The sequence below is a fragment of the Staurois parvus genome, unplaced genomic scaffold, assembly GCF_062004578.1.
Source record: "Staurois parvus isolate SC_StPar_1 unplaced genomic scaffold, SC_StPar_1.0 ptg002059l, whole genome shotgun sequence".
Classification (NCBI taxonomy): Eukaryota; Metazoa; Chordata; class Amphibia; order Anura; family Ranidae; genus Staurois; species Staurois parvus.
Genome location: NW_028319855.1, coordinates 6,234 through 24,461, shown reverse-complemented (window position 1 = coordinate 24,461; position 18,228 = coordinate 6,234). Strand labels below are relative to the sequence as shown.

Here is an 18,228-nt window from a genome sequence, read left to right as displayed (position 1 = left end):
CTACCCGCTGACTCCCTCCCCATCTGGACTACAACCCCTACCCAACACCTCCTCCAGGCCATGATCTCTACCCCCCGACTCCCTCCCCATCTGGACTACACCCCCTACCCAACACCTCCTCCAGGCCATGATCTCTACCCGCCCCGACTCCCTCCCCATCTGGACTACAACCCCTACCCAACACCTCCTCCAGGCCATGATCTCTACCCGCCCGACTCCCTCCCCACCTGGACTACAACCCCTACCCAACACCTCCTCCAGGCCATGATCTCTACCCGCCCCGACTCCCTCCCCATCTGGACTACACCCCCTACCCAACACCTCCTCGCTCCTCCCGTATCTGGGTCACAATGCTCTCCTGACACCTCGTCTTTTTCCCCCAATGGTCATGACCTACTCTCCCCTCCTCTGTTCTCCTGCCAGGCCCTCCACCTCCTCTCTCTCCCAGTGTTGTATTTCATTTTTGTGCTGCCCTAGGCAAGACAAAAATCATCTGCCCACCCCCTCCCCGGATGCCCCCCACCTACCCCCCTTCCCCATACAATTGGACACCCACTAACCTGTCGTGGATGGCTCAAGATGATGAGGTCCGGGAAGGGGGGGGGGGGAGTGACACCATCCAGCCACCTCTTATGGATCCCAGCTCCTGCTGTTCCTTTGCCTCCACTACTCCCCAGTCGCCGGCTGCCACCGGGTCACTTCTGCCGGGAGGGGGGGGGGGGAACATACGAGAGGGGATTGAACACACGGGAGCGGATTGAACAAATGAGAGCAGCTTGAACACACGAGAGGATTGAACACACGAGAGGATTGAACACACGAGAGTGAATTAAACACACGGGGGCGGATTGAATACACAGGAGCGGATTAAACACACATGAGCGAATTGAACACAAAAGCGGATTGAACACATGAGCGAATTGAACACACGGGAGCAGATTGAACACACAAGAGGGGATTGAACACACAGGGGTGGATTGAATACACAGGGACGGATTGAACACACATGAGTGGATTGAGCACACGAGATCAGATTGAACACATGGGGGTGGACTGAACACACGGGGGCGGATTGAACACATGAGCGGATTGAACACACGGGGGCGGATTGAACACATGAGCGGATTGAACACACGGGGGCGGATTGAACACACATGAGCGAATTGAACACACGGGGGCGGATTGAACACACGGGGGCGGATTGAACACACATGAGCGAATTGAACACACGAGATCAGATTGAACACACGTTTTAATGGAATACCTTCTCTTACAATGTAGAAATTCACACTTTTACAATAAAACCTCTTGCCTTACCGATAAAGCACAACCTACAATCGATATTCTCCTTCGATGAAGTAGCTGTAAGAGCATTAATATCATTCGGAAAGATAAGGTACGTTATCCCGCGCCCCCCCCCCCCCACGAGCCCTTCTATTCCCTGTCTGCGGGGGACACGTAAGGCGCTATGGATAGAAGGTTATCGAGAAAAGAAAGCTGAACTCCGGGAGGAAATGTTTTGTCGGCATTGTAATGTCTGTTCCTTCCTCTGTCAGATCTGATCTGCTGTGATCACACAATCAATAGAAGGCTCAATGTGTCATTGCAGCATTGCCAGGGCTCCGCGCAGTTCACACGCTGTGCAGAAGAGGGCGCTGGTGACTTGTAACAGCGATGTCATTCCCCCACCAATCGCAGCATCCTGTCTAAATTGATTGACAGGCCAGGAGACTTGGGTTGTCCCGCCCACCATTACATCATAGCTGACTGACAGGCCAGGAGACTCTTGGATTTCCCCGCCCACCATTACATCATACCTGTCACGCCAGGAGACTCTTGGAATGCCCCGCCCACCATTACATCATACCTGACTGACAGGCCAGGAGACTCTTGGACTGCCCCGCCCACCATTACATCATACCTGACTGACAGACCAGGAGACTCTTGGATTGCCCCGCCCACCATTACATCATACCTGACAGGCCAGGAGACTCTTGGGTTGTCCCGCCCACCATTACATCATACCTGTCACGCCAGGAGACTCTTGGGTTGTCCCGCCCACCATTACATCATACCTGTCACGCCAGGAGACTCTTGGATTGCCCTGCCCACCATTACATCATAGCTGACTGACAGGCCAGGAGACTCTTGGATTGCCCCGCCCACCATTACATCATAGCTGTCAGTCCAAGAGACTCTTGGTTTGCCTCGCCCTCCATGACATTTTAGCTGACAGTTCAGGAGATTCTTTCCTCTGTCCCACCCACCATTACATCATAGCTGACAGTTCAGGAGATTCTTTCCTCTGTCCCACCCACCATTACATCATAGCTGACAGTTCAGGAGATTCTTTCCTCTGTCCCACCCACCATTACATCATAGCTGACAGTCCAGGAGATTAATTTATCTGTCCCGCCCACCATCACATCAAAACTGACTGTCCAGGAGATTCTTTCCTCTGACCCACCCACCATTACATCATAGATGACAGTCCAGGAGATTCTTTTATCTGTCCCGCCCCCATTACATCATAGCATGACTCACAGGCCAAGAGACTCTTGATTTGCCCTGCCCTCCATAACATTATAGCCTGAACAGTCCAGGAGATTCTTTATCTGTCCCGCCCCCATTACATCATAGCTGACAGTCCAGGAGATTCTTTATCTGTCCCGCCCCCATTACATCATAGCTGACAGTCCAGGAGATTCTTTATCTGTCCCGCCCACCATTACATCATAGCTGACAGTCCAGGAGATTCTTTATCTGTCCCGCCCACCATTACATCATAGCTGACAGTCCAGGAGATTCTTTATCTGTCCCGCCCACCATTACATCATAGCTGACAGACAGGTCAGGAAGCTCCTAGTCTGTCCCACCCACTCCCGCCTGCTAGAATGTGTGCCCGCCCACACGCACACCTAATAATCAGCACAACTCCCATCCTATGATCTACTGTAGATTGATGAAGCAGCGAGAGGGACGTCTGCCTTTCCTCAATCCCTCCTCATGGTGCCCGGGCCTAGCCGCAGTCTCCTGTATACAGCGATGACATCATGGAAGAATTATACAAACCCTGGAAAAGAAATGACCGGCTGGCTTTTTCTCAGACAAGGACAGGAAGGGGAAATCTGTAAACTATCCCGGAGTTCAGCTTAGAGTGTCAGCTCTTTAGTCCAGTACTGAGAATACAATTCTATCTTCCTTACCTAAAAATACAAAAAAAAGGTACAAAAATAACCCTCTTCAGGCCCCACAGAGCCCGCCATTCCAAGAAAATACTATTCTGTCATCGTACAAAGGGCGGTAAAAATACGGCGGGCGCCATTTCTACAAATGTAAAGGACTCTCTCTTCAAAAATAGAATATTTCATATAGAAATCCAAAAGGGTTCCTTCTAGAGCAGCCTTCCCCAACTCGGGGTCCTCCGGAGGATTCGAGGGGTTCAACGAGCACTGAGACTGAACTCCCACTGACCACGTGAGGGGTTACTTCTACATGGACCACCAATGTCAGGGGGGTAGTTCCCCTCTGACCACCAATGTAAGGGGGGTAGTTCCCCTCTGACCACCAATGTAAGGGGGCATTTCCACTCTAACCACAACCATGTGGGGGGGTACATCTCCAATGACTACCAATGTAGGGGGAATACCTCCACTGACCACCAATGTAGGGGGGTATATCTCCACTGGTCACCAATGTAGGGGGGTATACCTCCACTGACCACCTATGTAGGGGGGAATACCTCCACTGACCACCAATGTAGGGGGGTATATCTCCACTGGTCACCAATGTAAGGGGGCATTTCCACTCTAACCACAACCAAGTAGGGGGGTACATCTCCACTGACCACCAATGTAGGGGGTATATCTCCACTGGCCACCAATGTAGGGGGGCATTTCCCCTCTGACCACCAATGTAGATGGGCATTTCCCCTCCCTCTGACCACCAATGTAAAGGGGGCGTTTCCCCTCTGACCACAAATGTAGAGAGGTAAATTTCCACTGACCACCAATGTGTGTGGGAGGGAGGTACATCTCCACTGACCACCAATGTGTGGGGGGTTACATCTCCACTGACCACCAATGTGGGGGGTATATCTCCACTGACCACCAATGTGTGGGGGGTTACATCTCCACTGACCACCAATGTGGGGGGTATACCTCCACTGACCACCAATGTGGGGGGTATATCTCCACTGACCACCAATGTGTGGGGGGTTACATCTCCACTGACCACCAATGTGGGGGGTATACCTCCACTGACCACCAATGTGGGGGGTACATCTCCACTGACCACCAATGTGGGGGGTATACCTCCACTGACCACCAATGTGGGGGGGTACATCTCCACAGACCACCAATGTGGGGGGTATACCTCCACTGACCACCAATGTGGGGGGGTACATCTCCACAGACCACCAATGTGGGGGGTATACCTCCACTGACCACCAATGTGGGGGGTGATCGCTACAATTTTCTGGCCAATAACCTTCCTTCATTTTCATAGATCATATTGATGTACGGGGGAGGGGGAGGGGGGTGGTAATCAGCTCTGGGTGAAAAAAAGACTGAAAAAATTCTATACTGAAAAAAGTAAAAAAAAAAAAAGTCTAACCCCCCCGATATAAAAAGGTATAACAAGCGATACATCTGAAATGATGACCTCCACCTTCCCGTGAACTGATCATTATATAGCGGGGGGTTCCCTGAGATGATGAATTGCGGGGGGGCTCCTCCGGGGCGGGGCGGCTGGGAAAGGCTGCTCCAGGCTTCGGACTAAACAGGAAGTTCAGGAAAGGATATAAAAGGATTAGAGAAGGGGGGGAGGGGGGTTCCACCCCCAGTTTAGAGCGTTTAGTGTTTTAGCGGATCAGTAAGTACCGACTTCCTCTCCTCCCAGATCTACAAATACAAATTAGTATAAAAACGAGTTATAGCCCCAAAATGTCTGTAATAAAAGATGAAATGGGTGTGGCCGGGGTGAGCGGGGGAGGGGTTAGTGTTGGTGCCTGCACCTCTCTGTACACAATTTAATATAAACCATATGAAAAAAGTATTCTTACAGCAGGAGGGCGAGCGGCGGGGAATTGTACGCGTTCCGTGAAATGGTTCCGTGGTTGGATGCCGGTGAGATCGCAGCGACGGGGACCGGCCTCCTCCCAGTCATGAGGTCGCTAAGGCGAGGGCGCCGTCACAAGTCTGTAGGCGGGAAACAAGATGGCCGGCGTTGGCGTGAGGGCGCGGTCTGCGCTCGGTGCGTCATGTCCTGTGCTCTGCTGCGACTCGATGTATGGCACAGCCAGACGTCCCTCAGGGTGTGGCTTCTGGAACACGCGCTGGCTCCGCCCATGGCACCGGGAAGCTTCGTGTGCGCTGCAGCTCAGGAGATTCTGGTACGTCGTCGCACTGTGGGGTCAGGTGACCTTGTATGCTGTGTTCTGATAGGACGTCGGTCTGTGAGGTCATGTGACCTTGTATGCTGTGTTCTGATAGGACGTCGGTCTGTGGGGTCAGGTGACCTTGTATGCTGTGTTCTGATAGGACGTCGGTCTGTGGGGTCAGGTGACCTTGTATGCTGTGTTCTGATAGGACGTCGTACTGTGGGGTCAGGTGACCTTGTATGCTGTGTTCTGATAGGACGTCGGTCTGTGGGGTCAGGTGACCTTGTATGCTGTGTTCTGATAGGTTGTCATACTGTGAGATGTCAGGTGACCTTGTATGCTGTGTTCTGATAGGACGTCATACTGTGGGGTCAGGTGACCTTGTATGCTGTGTTCTGATAGGACGTCGCACTGTGGGGTCAGGTGACCTCGTATGCTGTGTTCTGATAGGACGTCGTCCTGTGAGGTCATGTGACTTTGTATGCTTTGTTCTGATAGGACGTTGGTCTGTGGGGTCAGGTGACCTTGTATGCTGTCGTCTGATAGGTTGTCATACTGTGACTGGTCAGGTGACCTTGTATGCTGTGTTCTGATAGGACGTTGGTCTGTGGGGTCAGGTGACCTTGTATGCTGTGTTCTGATAGGACGTTGGTCTGTGGGGTCAGGTGACCTCGTATGCTGTGTTCTGATAGGACGTCATACTGTGGGGTCAGGTGACCTCGTATGCTGTGTTCTGATAGGACGTCATACTGTGGGGTCAGGTGACCTTGTATGCTGTATTCTGATAGGACGTCGTACTGTGGGGTCAGGTGACCTTGTATGCTGTATTCTGATAGGACGTCGTACTGTGGGGTCAGGTGACCTTGTATGCTGTATTCTGCTGTATTTTGATAGGATGTCGTACTGTGGGGTCAGGTGACCACGTATGCTGTGTTCTGATAGGACGTCATACTGTGGGGTCAGGTGACCTCGTATGCTGTATTCTGATAGGACGTCGTACTGTGGGGTCAGGTGACCTCGTATGCTGTGTTCTGATAGGACGTCATACTGTGGGGTCAGGTGACCTTGTATGCTGTATTCTGATAGGACGTCATACTGTGGGGTCAGGTGACCTTGTATGCTGCGTTCTGATAGGATGTCGTACAGTGGGGTCAGATGACCTCGTATTCTGTGTTCTGATAGGACGTTGTACTGCAGGTCAGGTGACTTTGTATGCTGTGTTCTGATAGGACGTCGTACTGTGGGGTCAGGTGACCTTGTATTCTGTGTTCTGATAGGACGTTGTACTGCAGGTCAGGTGACTTTGTATGCTGTGTTCTGATAGGACGTCGTACTGTGGGGTCAGGTGACCCTGTGTGCCATGTTCTGATAGGACGCTGTTCTGTGGACAGGTGACCTCGTGTTCTCATAGGATAGCACCCTGCAAGGATCCCGTCCTTCTAGCCGGTGACGGGGGGATCCGCCTTCCAAGAAATCTGTTCAAAAGAATGGAGAGAAATGAAAGCTGAACCCCAGGCAGGCAGAAGACACACAATGCAGCCCTGGACTTCCCCACACACCGCAGTGACATCAGCCTCATGCAGCACAGCAGAGCTCAGACGGGGAGAGGGAGAAGCAGCACAGGGAGACCACGCTGAGAGAGGGGATCTGCAGCCGGCAGAAAAAGCATTCAATCATGTGACGGCTGAGATTGGCTGTTGAAGCAGTCACATGATTGAGATCCGACTCCCGATCCTAAATGGTGACTGGGAGGAGAGGGGAGAGGAGGCGGCCAGCAGGGTCTGTAGATGGGGAGGGGGAGAACTGCAGAACAGGAGGGGGAGGAGCCAGCAGGGACTGTAGATGGGGGAGAACTGCAGGACAGGAGGGGGAGGAGCCAGCAGGGACTGTAGATGGGGGAGAACTGCAGGACAGGAGGGGGAGGAGCAGGCCAGCAGGGACTGTAGATGGGGGAGAGCTGCAGGACAGGAGGGGGGAGGAGGTGGTCAGCAGGGACTGTAGATGGGGAGAACTGCAGGACAGGATGGGGGAGGAGGTGGTCAGCAGGGACTGTAGATGGGGGAGAACTGCAGGACAGGATGGGGGAGGAGGTGGCCAGCAGGGACTGTAGATGGGGGGAGAGCTGCTGGACAGAAGGAGGGAGGAGCCAGTCAGCAGGAGCTATAGATGGGGGAGAGCTGCAGGACAGGAGGGGGGAGGAGGTAGTCAGCAGGGACTGTAGATGGGGGAGAGCTGCTGGACAGGAGGGAGGAGCCAGTCAGCAGGAGCTATAGATGGGGGAGAGCTGCAGGACAGGAGGGAGGAGGAGCCATTCAGCAGGGACTGTAGATGGGGGAGAGCTGCAGGACAGGAGGGGGGAGGAGGCCAGCAGGGACTGTAGATGAGGGAGAGCTGCAGGAGAGGAGAAGGCGGCCAGCAGGGACTGTAGATGAGGGAGAGCTGCAGGAGAGGAGAAGGCGGCCAGCAGGGACTGTAGATGGGGGAGAACTGCAGCACAGGAGGGGGAGGAGCCGGCCAGCAGGGACTGTAGATGGGGGAGAACTGCAGCACAGGAGGGGGAGGAGCCGGCCAGCAGGGACTGTAGATGGGGGAGAGTAGCAGGGACTGTAGATGGGGGAGAGCTGCAGGACAGGAGGGGGAGGAGCCGGCCAGCAGGGACTGTAGAAGGGGGAGAGTAGCAGGGACTGTAGATGGGGGAGAGCTGCAGGACGGGAAGGGGAGGAGCCGGCCAGTACGGACTATAGATGGGGGAGGAGCCGGCCAGTATGGACTATAGATGGGGGATTAGATGATAGATTTTGGTTTTTGGGCCAAGTGCATCCTGAATTTTCGGTTTTGGAAATTTCATACAAAAAATGTTTCTTTTTTTCACACAACTTTATGCGTTGTCAGTGTGAACACGGGACAGGGACATACCTGGCTTTAACTGGGCAGCCAGCTCTGGTTGTTGCTCTGGTTGGTACCGGGGTGTAGGGGATCGAAGTTGAAGTCCAGGCCGCCTTCGTCCATCAGCTCGTTGTTGATGATGTAGTCCACGTCACATTCCAGGTTCTCGAGGAACATGTCAATGTCCAGATCGATGGGAAGACGTTCCGAGACGGCGGGAAATGAGTGTGGCCTGGGGAGCGGCACAGAGGGCGCCAGAGGAAGCCCCAACAACGGGAGATTATTTGGTGGTGTCGGAGCGTTCAGAGGGACCCCTGGGTGCTCGGGGCTTCTGAGTTTGTTCTGACCGCCCAGGAGAAGTAAATTCTGCCCGCCGCTCTGAGCCAGCACCGGGTCCACCTGACTCATCAGCACATTGCTGGGTGGAGGGGAGTCCGAGGTCAGAAGGGCTTCCAGAGTCTGAGGTCGCGGGAAATGGCCGGAACTCGGCACCGGAGAGACGTCAACCGGACTGAACAGAGAATTACCAAAGGAGAGAGGCTGGGGAGGGCGCATGGAGAAGCTGGGAGGTGTCGGTAACATAGACTGTGGCGCGGTTGGTAAGGGAGCCCCCGACGACAGCATGGTCAGCCCATCGATAAGTTCCAGCTCCTCAGAGACGGTTGGTGGGACGCTATCGGAAAAGCTCAGCGAGGAGTGGAGGTCGTCCTCCGCCGCGTCGTCCTGTTCGGTCAGGATGGGGGACAGCCGAAGGCTGAGATTACTGGCGTTGGAACCCGTGCGAGACCGGAAGCTGGTCCATACGTCGGGATCGTCCGTGCTGTTCGAGGGACTGCCGGGCCATTTGGAGGACTGGGAGCTGGGACTTCCGGCGGGAGGTTCTCCGGGACCCTGGGCCTTCTTCTTCGATACTTTATTACGGGCTTTTGCAAGTTTGCTGCTGTTGTCCATGGAGGCGGCTCTGCGACGCGGCGCTTTCCCGCTCTTTCCGCCCTCCGGGTTCAGCATCCACCAGGAGCTCTTCCCGGTCGCCTCGTTGTGCACCTTTATGAACTTGCTGTGTAGGGACAGGTTGTGGCGGATCGAGTTCTGGAGAAGAACAGGAAAAAGACAATCAAATACACCAAACAGAAAGACAATCAAACCGATACATTGTTACAGAAATCCGCAGAATACCAAATACTTCCTTCAGACACCTTTATTTCCATCAATATCTTCCTATGACCACACCCCAGGCAGTTCAGTGGACCCCACCCCAGGCAGTTCAGTGGCCCCACCCCAGGCAGTTCAGTAAACCTACCCCTAGCAGTTCAGTGACCCCACCCCAGCAGTTCACTGGACCCCACCCCAGGCAGTTCAGTGGACCCCACCCCAGGCAGTTCAGTGGACCCCACCCCAGGCAGTTCAGTGGACCCCACCCCAGGCAGTTCAGTGACCCCACCCCTAGCAGTTCAGTGACCCCACCCCTAGCAGTTCACTGGACCCCACCCCAGGCAGTTCACTGGACCCCACCCCAGGCAGTTCAGTAAACCTACCCCTAGCAGTTCAGTGACCCCACCCCAGCAGTTCACTGGACCCCACCCCAGGCAGTTCAGTGGACCCCACCCCAGGCAGTTCAGTGGACCCCACCCCAGGCAGTTCAGTGGACCCCACCCCAGGCAGTTCAGTGGACCCCACCCCAGGCAGTTCAGTGGACCCCACCCCAGGCAGTTTAGTGACTCCACCCCAAGCAGTTCAGTGACCCCACCCCAGGCAGTTTAGTGACTCCACCCCCAGCAGTTCAGTGACCACACACCTACCAATGTCCTCGCAACAAAGAAGTATCAATCCGCTAACAAAAAGATTGAACCCTTTAACTGCCGCGGCCAGAGACACTCGCAACTGGGAGCTGGCCCTTTAAAGTGATCTTAATGCTGGAGGGTGGTAGGAGGGGCTTGTAATCATGTGATCACTACATCAGGCTGTCACTCTGATCAACAGCTTGTCCTACCAGCTCCCAGCCATTGCTAGGTGACGGGGTGCTCAGGTGACAACGCAGTCAGTGCCAAGGCGCTCCCCACGCCGGCGCACCTCCCGCGCCTAGGCGCTCCCGAGAGCGGCGCACCTCCCGCCCCTAGGCGCTCCCGAGAGCGGCGCACCTCCCGCCCCTAGGCGCTCCCGAGAGCGGCACACCTCCCGCGCCTAAGCGCTCCCGAGAGCGGCACACCTCCCGCCCCTAGGCGCTCCCGAGAGCGGCACACCTCCCGCGCCTAGGCGCTCCTGTTCTGTTTCCTCATAGCTGAACATTTGCAGTGTGAGATCATCTAAGGTACTGCACCCTCTGACTGCTGGTCTCACCATATTTGGGGTGAGATTTGGTGATGTCACTACTGTGCTGCTCCTTGCTGGATGGGAAGCTGTACCTGAGGAAATGTAGTGGAAGGATCTCCCAGCTTCTACTTCCACCATTCTGTGGATCTGTGCTCCCTCCTCACCTCTATCATCACCCCACCAGTCTTCAGGAGGGCAGCTCTGAGATGAGGAAGCAAAGCCCTGCCCCTACCAAGATGGCTGCCTCCACACAAAGACACAGTACAGAACAAGGCATGGCGAGTCAGAAATGGGGAGATCAGCTGCAGGGAGACCACAGACAATACTGGTGACTGGTCCTCTGCCCTGGAACTAATGCAGTTAAATCACAATCACCTTCCCACCTCCCAGACACGTCTACAGCACATGAGGACTCAGGCGAGGTCCCGGCTATCGCTTTGCAGAACTTTCCTCCAAGTTTCTGTTGTGCCAGGACATGAGAAGAAATCTACCAGGACAGGAAGTGGAGGTAAAGATACAACACGCCGGTCCTCACCGGGACAGGAAGTGGAGGTAAATATACAATGCACCAGTCCTCAGCGGGACAGGAAGTGGAGGTAAAGATACACCGCGCCAGTCCTCAGCGGGACAGGAAGTGGAGGTAAAGATACACCGCGCCAGTCCTCAGCGGGACAGGAAGTGGAGGTAAATATACACCGCGCCAGTCCTCACCGGGACAGGAAGTGGAGGTAAAGATACACCGCGCCAGTCCTCACCGGGACAGGAAGTGCAGGTAAAGATACACCGCGCCGGTCCTCACCGGGACAGGAAGTGCAGGTAAAGATACACCGCGCCAGTCCTCACCGGGACAGGAAGTGCAGGTAAAGATACACCGCGCCAGTCCTCAGCGGGACAGGAAGTGGAGGTAAAGATACACCGCGCCAGTCCTCACCGGGACAGGAAGTGCAGGTAAAGATACACCGCGCCGGTCCTCACCGGGACAGGAAGTGGAGGTAAAGATACAATGTTACAATTATCACTAGGTGTTACTTATATCAGAGTGTCAGCTCTGCGGACGGGGTATGTATCAGAGTGTCAGCTCTGCGGACGGGGTATGTATCAGAGTGTCAGCTCTGCGGACGGGGAATGTATCAGAGTGTCAGCTCTGCGGACGGGGAATGTATCAGAGTGTCAGCTCTGCAGACGGGGAATGTATCATAGTGTCAGCTCTGCGGACGAGGCATGTATCAGAGTGTCAGCTCTGCAGACGGGGAATGTATCAGAGTGTCAGCTCTGCGGACGAGGCATGTGTCAGAGTGTCAGCTCTGCGGACGAGGCATGTATCAGAGTGTCAGCTCTGCGGACGAGGCATGTATCAGTGTCAGCTCTGCGGACGGGGAATGTACCAGAGTGTCAGCTCTGCGGACGGGGAATGTATCAGAGTGTCAGCTCTGCGGACGGGGAATGTATCAGAGTGTCAGCTCTGCGGACGGGGAATGTATCAGAGTGTCAGCTCTGCGGACGGGGAATGTATCAGAGTGTCAGCTCTGCGGACGAGGCATGTATCAGAGTGTCAGCTCTGCGGACGAGGCATGTATCAGTGTCAGCTCTGCGGACGGGGAATGTACCAGAGTGTCAGCTCTGCGGACGGGGAATGTATCAGAGTGTCAGCTCTGCGGACGGGGAATGTATCAGAGTGTCAGCTCTGCGGACGGGGAATGTATCAGAGTGTCAGCTCTGCGGACGGGGAATGTACCAGAGTGTCAGCTCTGCAGACGGGGAATGTATCAGAGTGTCAGCTCTGCGGACGGGGAATGTATCAGAGTGTCAGCTCTGCGGACGGGGAATGTATCAGAGTGTCAGCTCTGCGGACGGGGTATGTGTCAGCTCTGCGGACGGGGTGTGTATCAGAGTGTCAGCTCTGCGGATGGGGTGTGTATCAGAGTGTCAGCTCTGTGGACAAATCTCCTACCTTCCACCCTGCGGAGCTGTTGAAGTCACCCTTGTCCTTGAAGTATGGTATGTCATACATCGGTATGTACTGGAGTGTCAGCTCCTGGGACGAGGTATATATTAAGAGTGTCGGCTCTGTGGGTGAGGTGTGTGTTGAACTGTGCGCTCTGTGGGAAATGTATTATATCAGAGTGTCAGCTCCTGGGACGAGGTATATATTGAAGTGTCAGCTCTGTGGGTGGGGTGTGTGTTGAAGTGTGCACTCTGTGGGCAGTGTATTATATCAGAGTGTCAGCTCCTGGGACGAGGTGCAGGTGAAACTCGAAAAATGAGACTCTGGTGCATTCATTCATTTATTCATTCATTGATTTCAGTGCAGCAGCATAAAAGGTGACACTAATATATGAGACTCATTCCATGCAAAGCAAGATAGTTCCAGCCGTGATTTGTCATCATTGTGATGATTATGACTTACAGCTCATGAAAACCCCAAATCCACAATCTCAGAAAATGAGAATATTCCATGCAATCAATAAAACACGGATTGTACATAGAACAATATCGCACCTCTGAGAAGTAGAAGCTGCATATGTACTCAGTACTTGGTTGGGGCCCCTTTTGCAGCAATTACTGCCTCAATGCGGCGTGGCATGGAAGCTATCAGCCTGTGGCACTGCTGAGGTGTTATGGAAGACCAGGATGCTTCAATAGCGGCCTTCAGCTCTTCTGCATTGTTCGGTCTCATGTCTCTCATCTTTCTCTTGGCAATGCCCCATAGATTCTCTATGGGGTTCAGGTCAGGCGAGTTTGCTGGCCAATCAAGCACAGTAATCCCACGGTCATTGAACCAGGTTTTGGTGCTTTTGGCAGTGTGGGCGGAGCCAAGTCCTGCTGGAAAATGAAGTCAGCGTCCCCATAAAGCTGGTCTGTGGAAGGAAGCATGAAGTGCTCCAAAATCTCCTGGTAGACGGCTGCGTTGTCCCTGGACTTAATGAAGCACAGTGGACCAACACCAGCAGATGACATGGCTCCCCAAATCAACACAGACTGTGGAAACTTCACACTGGACTTCAAGCTCTTGCAGTGTGTGCCTCTCCATTCTTCCTCCATACTCGGGGTCCTTGGGCCTCTCCATTCTTCCTCCGTACTCGGGGTCCTTGGGCCCCTCCATTCTTCCTCCATACTCGGGGTCCTTGTGCCTCTCCATTCTTCCTCCATACTCGGGGTCCTTGGGCCTCTCCATTCTTCCTCCATACTCGGGGTCCTTGGGCCTCTCCATTCTTCCTCCATACTCGGGGTCCTTGGGCCTCTCCATTCTTCCTCCATACTCGGGGTCCTTGGGCCTCTCCATTCTTCCTCCATACTTGGGGTCCTTGGGCCACTCCATTCTTCCTCCATACTTGGGGTCCTTGGGCCTCTCCATTCTTCCTCCATACTTGGGGTCCTTGTGCCTCTCCATTCCTCCTCCATACTCGGGGTCCTTGGGCCTCTCCATTCTTCCTCCATACTCGGGGTCCTTGGGCCTCTCCATTCTTCCTCCATACTCGGGGTCCTTGGTTTCCAAATGAGATGTAAAAGTTGCTCTCATCAGAAAAGAGGACTTTGGACCACTGAGGGCAGACCAGGACTGTTTTTCTTTAGCCCAGGTAAGACACTTCTGACGTTGTTTGTTGTTCAGGAGCAGCTTGACAAGAGGAATACGACATTTGAAGCCCATGTCCAGGATCCGTCTGTGTGTGGTGGCTCTTGATGCACTGACTCCAGCCTCAGTCCACTCCTTGTGAAAGTCCCCAACACTTCTGAATGGCCTTTTCCTGACAATCCTCTCCAGGCTGCGGTCATCCCTGCTGCTTGTGCACCTTTTTCTTCCACACTTTTCCCTCCCACATAACTTTCTATTAATGTGCTTTGATACAGCACTTTGGGAACATCCAACTTCTTCTGCAATGACCTCCTTATGGAGGGTGTCAGTGATGGTGTCAGGTCAGCAGTCTTTCCCTCCTTATGGAGGGTGTCAGTGATGGTGTCAGGGTCAGCAGTCTTTCCCATGATTGTGATTCCTACTGAACCAGACTGAGAGACCATTGAAAGGCTCAGGAACCCTTTGCAGGTGTTATGGCTGAATGAGCTGATTAGAGTGGGACACTTTGAGCCGAGATTATTCCACCTTTTCACAATATTCTCATTTTCTGAGTTTCACCTGTATGTATTAGAGTGTCAGCTCTGTGGGCGTGGTGTGTCGTATATTAAAGTGTCAGCTCCTGGGCCGAGGTCTTGCCTTCATGCCAGCGGAGCTGTTGGAGTCGCCCTTGTCCTTGAAGTACGGTACACATTAGAGTGTCAGCTCAGTAGGTGCGGTATGTTGTATTTTAGAGTGTCAGCTCCTGGGCCGAGTCCCTTACCTTCCATCCTACAAAGCTGTTGGAGTTCTTGAAGTACGGTATATATTAGAGTGTCAGCTCCTGGGGCGAAGTATGTATCGGAGTGTCAGCTCTGTGGGTGCGGTATGTTGTATATTAGAGTGTCAGCTCCTGGGCCGAGGTCTTACCTTCCACCCTGTGGAGCTGTTGGAGTCGCCCTTGAAGTAGGGAATATATTAGAGTGTCAGCTCCTGGGCCGAGGTCTTACCTTCCACTCTGCGGAGCTGTTGGAGTCGCCCTTGAAGTAGGGGATAGGTTACATTAGAGTGTCAGCTCCTGGGCCGAGGTCTTACCTTCCACCCTGTGGAGCTGTAGGAGTCGTCCTTGAAGTAGGGAATAAGTTAGAGTGTCAGCTCCTGGGCCGAGGTCTTACCTTCCACCCTGTGGAGCTGTTGGAGTCGCCCTTGAAGTAGGGAATATATTAGAGTGTCAGCTCCTGGGCCGAGGTCTTACCTTCCACCCTGTGGAGCTGTTGGAGTCGCCCTTGTCCCTGAAGTAGGGAATAGGTTAGAGTTCCTGGGCCGAGATCTTACCTTCCACCCAGCGGAGCTGTTGGAGTCGCCCTTGAAGTAGGGGATAGGTTACATTAGAGTGTCAGCTCCTGGGGCGAAGTATGTATCGGAGTGTCAGCTCTGTGGGTGCGGTATGTTGTATATTAGAGTGTCAGCTCCTGGGCCAAGGTCTTACCTTCCACCCGGTGGAGCTGTTGGAGTCGCCCTTGAAGTAGGGGATAGGTTACATTAGAGTGTCAGCTCCTGGGCCGAGATCTTACCTTCCACCTGGCGGAGCTGTTGGAGTCGCCCTTGTCCCTGAAGTAGGGAATATATTAGATTGTCAGCTCCTGGGCCGAGGTCTTACCTTCCACCCTGTGGAGCTGTTGGAGTCGCCCTTGTCCCTGAAGTAGGGAATAGGTTAGAGTTCCTGGGCCGAGATCTTACCTTCCACCCAGCGGAGCTGTTGGAGTCGCCCTTGAAGTAGGGGATAGGTTACATTAGAGTGCCAGCTCCTGGGCCAAGGTCTTACCTTCACCCGGTGGAGCTGTTGAAGTCGCCCTTGAAGTAGGGGATAGGTTTACATTAGAGTGTCAGCTCCTGGGCCGAGATCTTACCTTCCACCCTGAGGAGCTGTTGGAGTCCGCCCTTGTCCCTTGAAGTAGGGAATATATTAGAGTGTCAGCTCCTGGGCTGAGATCTTACCTTCCACCTGGCGGAGCTGTTGGAGTCGCCCTTGTCCCTGAAGTAGGGAATATATTAGAGTGTCAGCTCCTGGGGCCGAGATCTTACCTTCCACCCGGCGGAGCCTGTTGGAGTCGCCCTTGTCCTTGAAGTAGGGAATATATTAGAGTGTCAGCTCCTGGGCTGAGATCTTACCTTCCACCTGGCGGAGCTGTTGGAGTCGCCCTTGTCCCTGAAGTAGGGAATATATTAGAGTGTCAGCTCCTGGGCCGAGATCTTACCTTCCACCCGGCGGAGCTGTTGGAGTCGCCCTTGTCCTTGAAGTAGGGAATGGTGCGCACCATCCAGTCGTAGATCTGGGCCAGGGTCAGCCTCTTCTCCGGGGAGCTCTCGATGGCCTGGCTGATGAGCTCGGCGTAGGATTGGTTCCCCCAGGCGTTCCTCCTGGATCCTCCCTTCCTGGGGGTCACTCCGGGGCCCCCGGGGCTCTCACTAGGCAGGGGCGGGGCCTCGGCTCCTTCGGCTCGCCCCTCCTCCGCGGTGGGGGTCCCCGCAGGCTGTACCACGGACAGTTCGGGCCTGGGAAGGGGCCATGTGCAGGACCGGGGCCTGGCCTGGGGCTCGAAGTCCGGGTCAATGTCCACCGGGGGCGACTCTGCTCCCTCCATGTTCCCTGGGGCTCCTCAGGGGGGACACAGCCCCGCCCACCTCCCTCGGGCCCCGCCCCCGGCCCGGTACCGCGCACTCTCTCTCACTTTCTCTTTTCTTTTCTTCTCCACAAAACTTCCCGCTGACGTTTCTGTTTACTCGAGTCGGGAGGGGCGGGGCGCGCTGTGCGTGGTGACGTTGTCGGGCGGGGCCGAGCGGCACCATGGGAGGCGTAGTCCAGGGAGAGTAGGCGGAGGCGGGAGGAGAGGGGCAGGGACTACAATTCCCAGGAGGCGTCCCCGGCTGTGAGCAGTAGGGGGCGGGTACATCTCTTCCCGGCATGCCGTGCAGCGAACTGCGCTCTGACCGGCCGGGTTATGTAATGACAGATGGGGGGGGGGCAGAGACGAGGGCCCAGTGTGAAGGGGGGGGCACAGAGAGGGGCCCAGTGTGAGGGAGGGGAGGGGGACACAGAGAGGGGCCCAGTGTGAGGGAGGGGAGGGGGACACAGAGAGGGGCCCAGTGTGAGGGAGGGGAGGGGGACACAGAGAGGGGCCCAGTGTGAGGGGGGGGCACAGAGAGGGGCCCAGTGTGAGGGGGGGGGGGACAGAGAGAGGGGCCCAGTGTGAGGGAGGGGAGGGGGACACAGAGAGGGGCCCAGTGTGAGGGGGGGGCACAGAGAGGGGCCCAGTGTGAGGAGGGGGACACAGAGAGGGGCCCAGTGTGAGGGGGGGGCACAGAGAGGGGCCCAGTGTGAGGGGGGGGCACAGAGAGGGGCCCAGTGTGAGGAGGGGGACACAGAGAGGGGCCCAGTGTGAGGGGGGGGCACAGAGAGGGGCCCAGTGTGAGGGGGGGGCACAGAGAGGGGCCCAGTGTGAGGGGGGGGGCACAGAGAGGGGCCCAGTGTGAGGGGAGGGGGGGGGGCAGAGAGGAGCCCAGTGTGAGGGAGGTGGACGTGGGGGGGGGGGGACACAGAGAAAGGTACAATATGGGGGGCAGAGGGGCCATGAAGGTACAATGTGGGGGGAGGGGAGAACAGAGGGACCAACTAGTCCCATTTGGGGCCCCACGCTGATATGGTGCTGCTTCCACACAGACGGCTCCATGCTCGGTGCCCCTCCCCCCCAGTCTGGCTTTGGTGGGGACTATCTGGCTGTGCTGGGTCTTGTAGTCCTCCTAGGATGGGGGTGTCAGTGGAGTACGTTGTTGGCATCCAGATGGTGTAATATCGTTCATACAGATTGTATATATATTCCACTCACATGGCTCCAGAAGAAACCACGGTCCTCACCTAACGCGTTTCGTCCCTCCCACTGGGCATCCTCAGAGGTATAGCTGACCGCCCATAGGAATGAATGAGGCCAGGGTGTCCATGTGTGGGGCCCCAACTGGTACATTGTGTGAGCACTAAGGGGGAGGGGGTACACTGAACATGTCCCATGCAGGAGGGATCTGTGGGGGTTACACTGTGGGGTGG

At 55.1% G+C, this 18,228-nt stretch overlaps 1 protein-coding gene across 6 annotated transcripts; it reads right to left on the bottom strand.

Moving 5' to 3' along the window:
- Positions 1-1,234: 1,234 nt before the first annotated feature.
- Positions 1,235-16,941, bottom strand: LOC149432899 (forkhead box protein O4-like). Of its 6 annotated transcripts, XR_016308956.1 has the most exons (5): positions 16,385-16,941; positions 8,297-9,355; positions 4,436-6,855; positions 4,254-4,283; positions 1,235-4,190 (listed from the first exon to the last, which is right to left on the bottom strand). XR_016308956.1 is itself a non-coding variant. In XM_089664823.1 (3 exons), the coding sequence occupies exons 1-2, from the start codon at positions 16,769-16,771 to the stop codon at positions 8,303-8,305; spliced, it is 1,440 nt and encodes a 479-aa protein (XP_089520949.1). In that variant the 5' UTR covers positions 16,772-16,941; the 3' UTR covers positions 1,235-6,855; positions 8,297-8,302. The 6 variants fall into 6 exon arrangements, 1 of the variants encoding a protein (XP_089520949.1); XR_016308952.1 differs by having other exon boundaries at positions 4,254-6,855; XR_016308953.1 differs by having other exon boundaries at positions 1,235-4,283; positions 4,375-6,855.
- Between the last annotated feature and the right edge of the window lie 1,287 nt (positions 16,942-18,228).

Coding starts and splice junctions, on each gene's coding strand:
- LOC149432899 (XM_089664823.1), bottom strand. CDS start 16,771: ATGGAGGGAGCAGAGTCGCCCCCGGTGGACATTGACCCGGACTTCGAG. Junction 9,356..16,384: donor ACAGCTCCGCCGGGTGGAAG/GTAAGATCTCGG, acceptor GTTCTTCTCCAG/AACTCGATCCGCCACAACCT.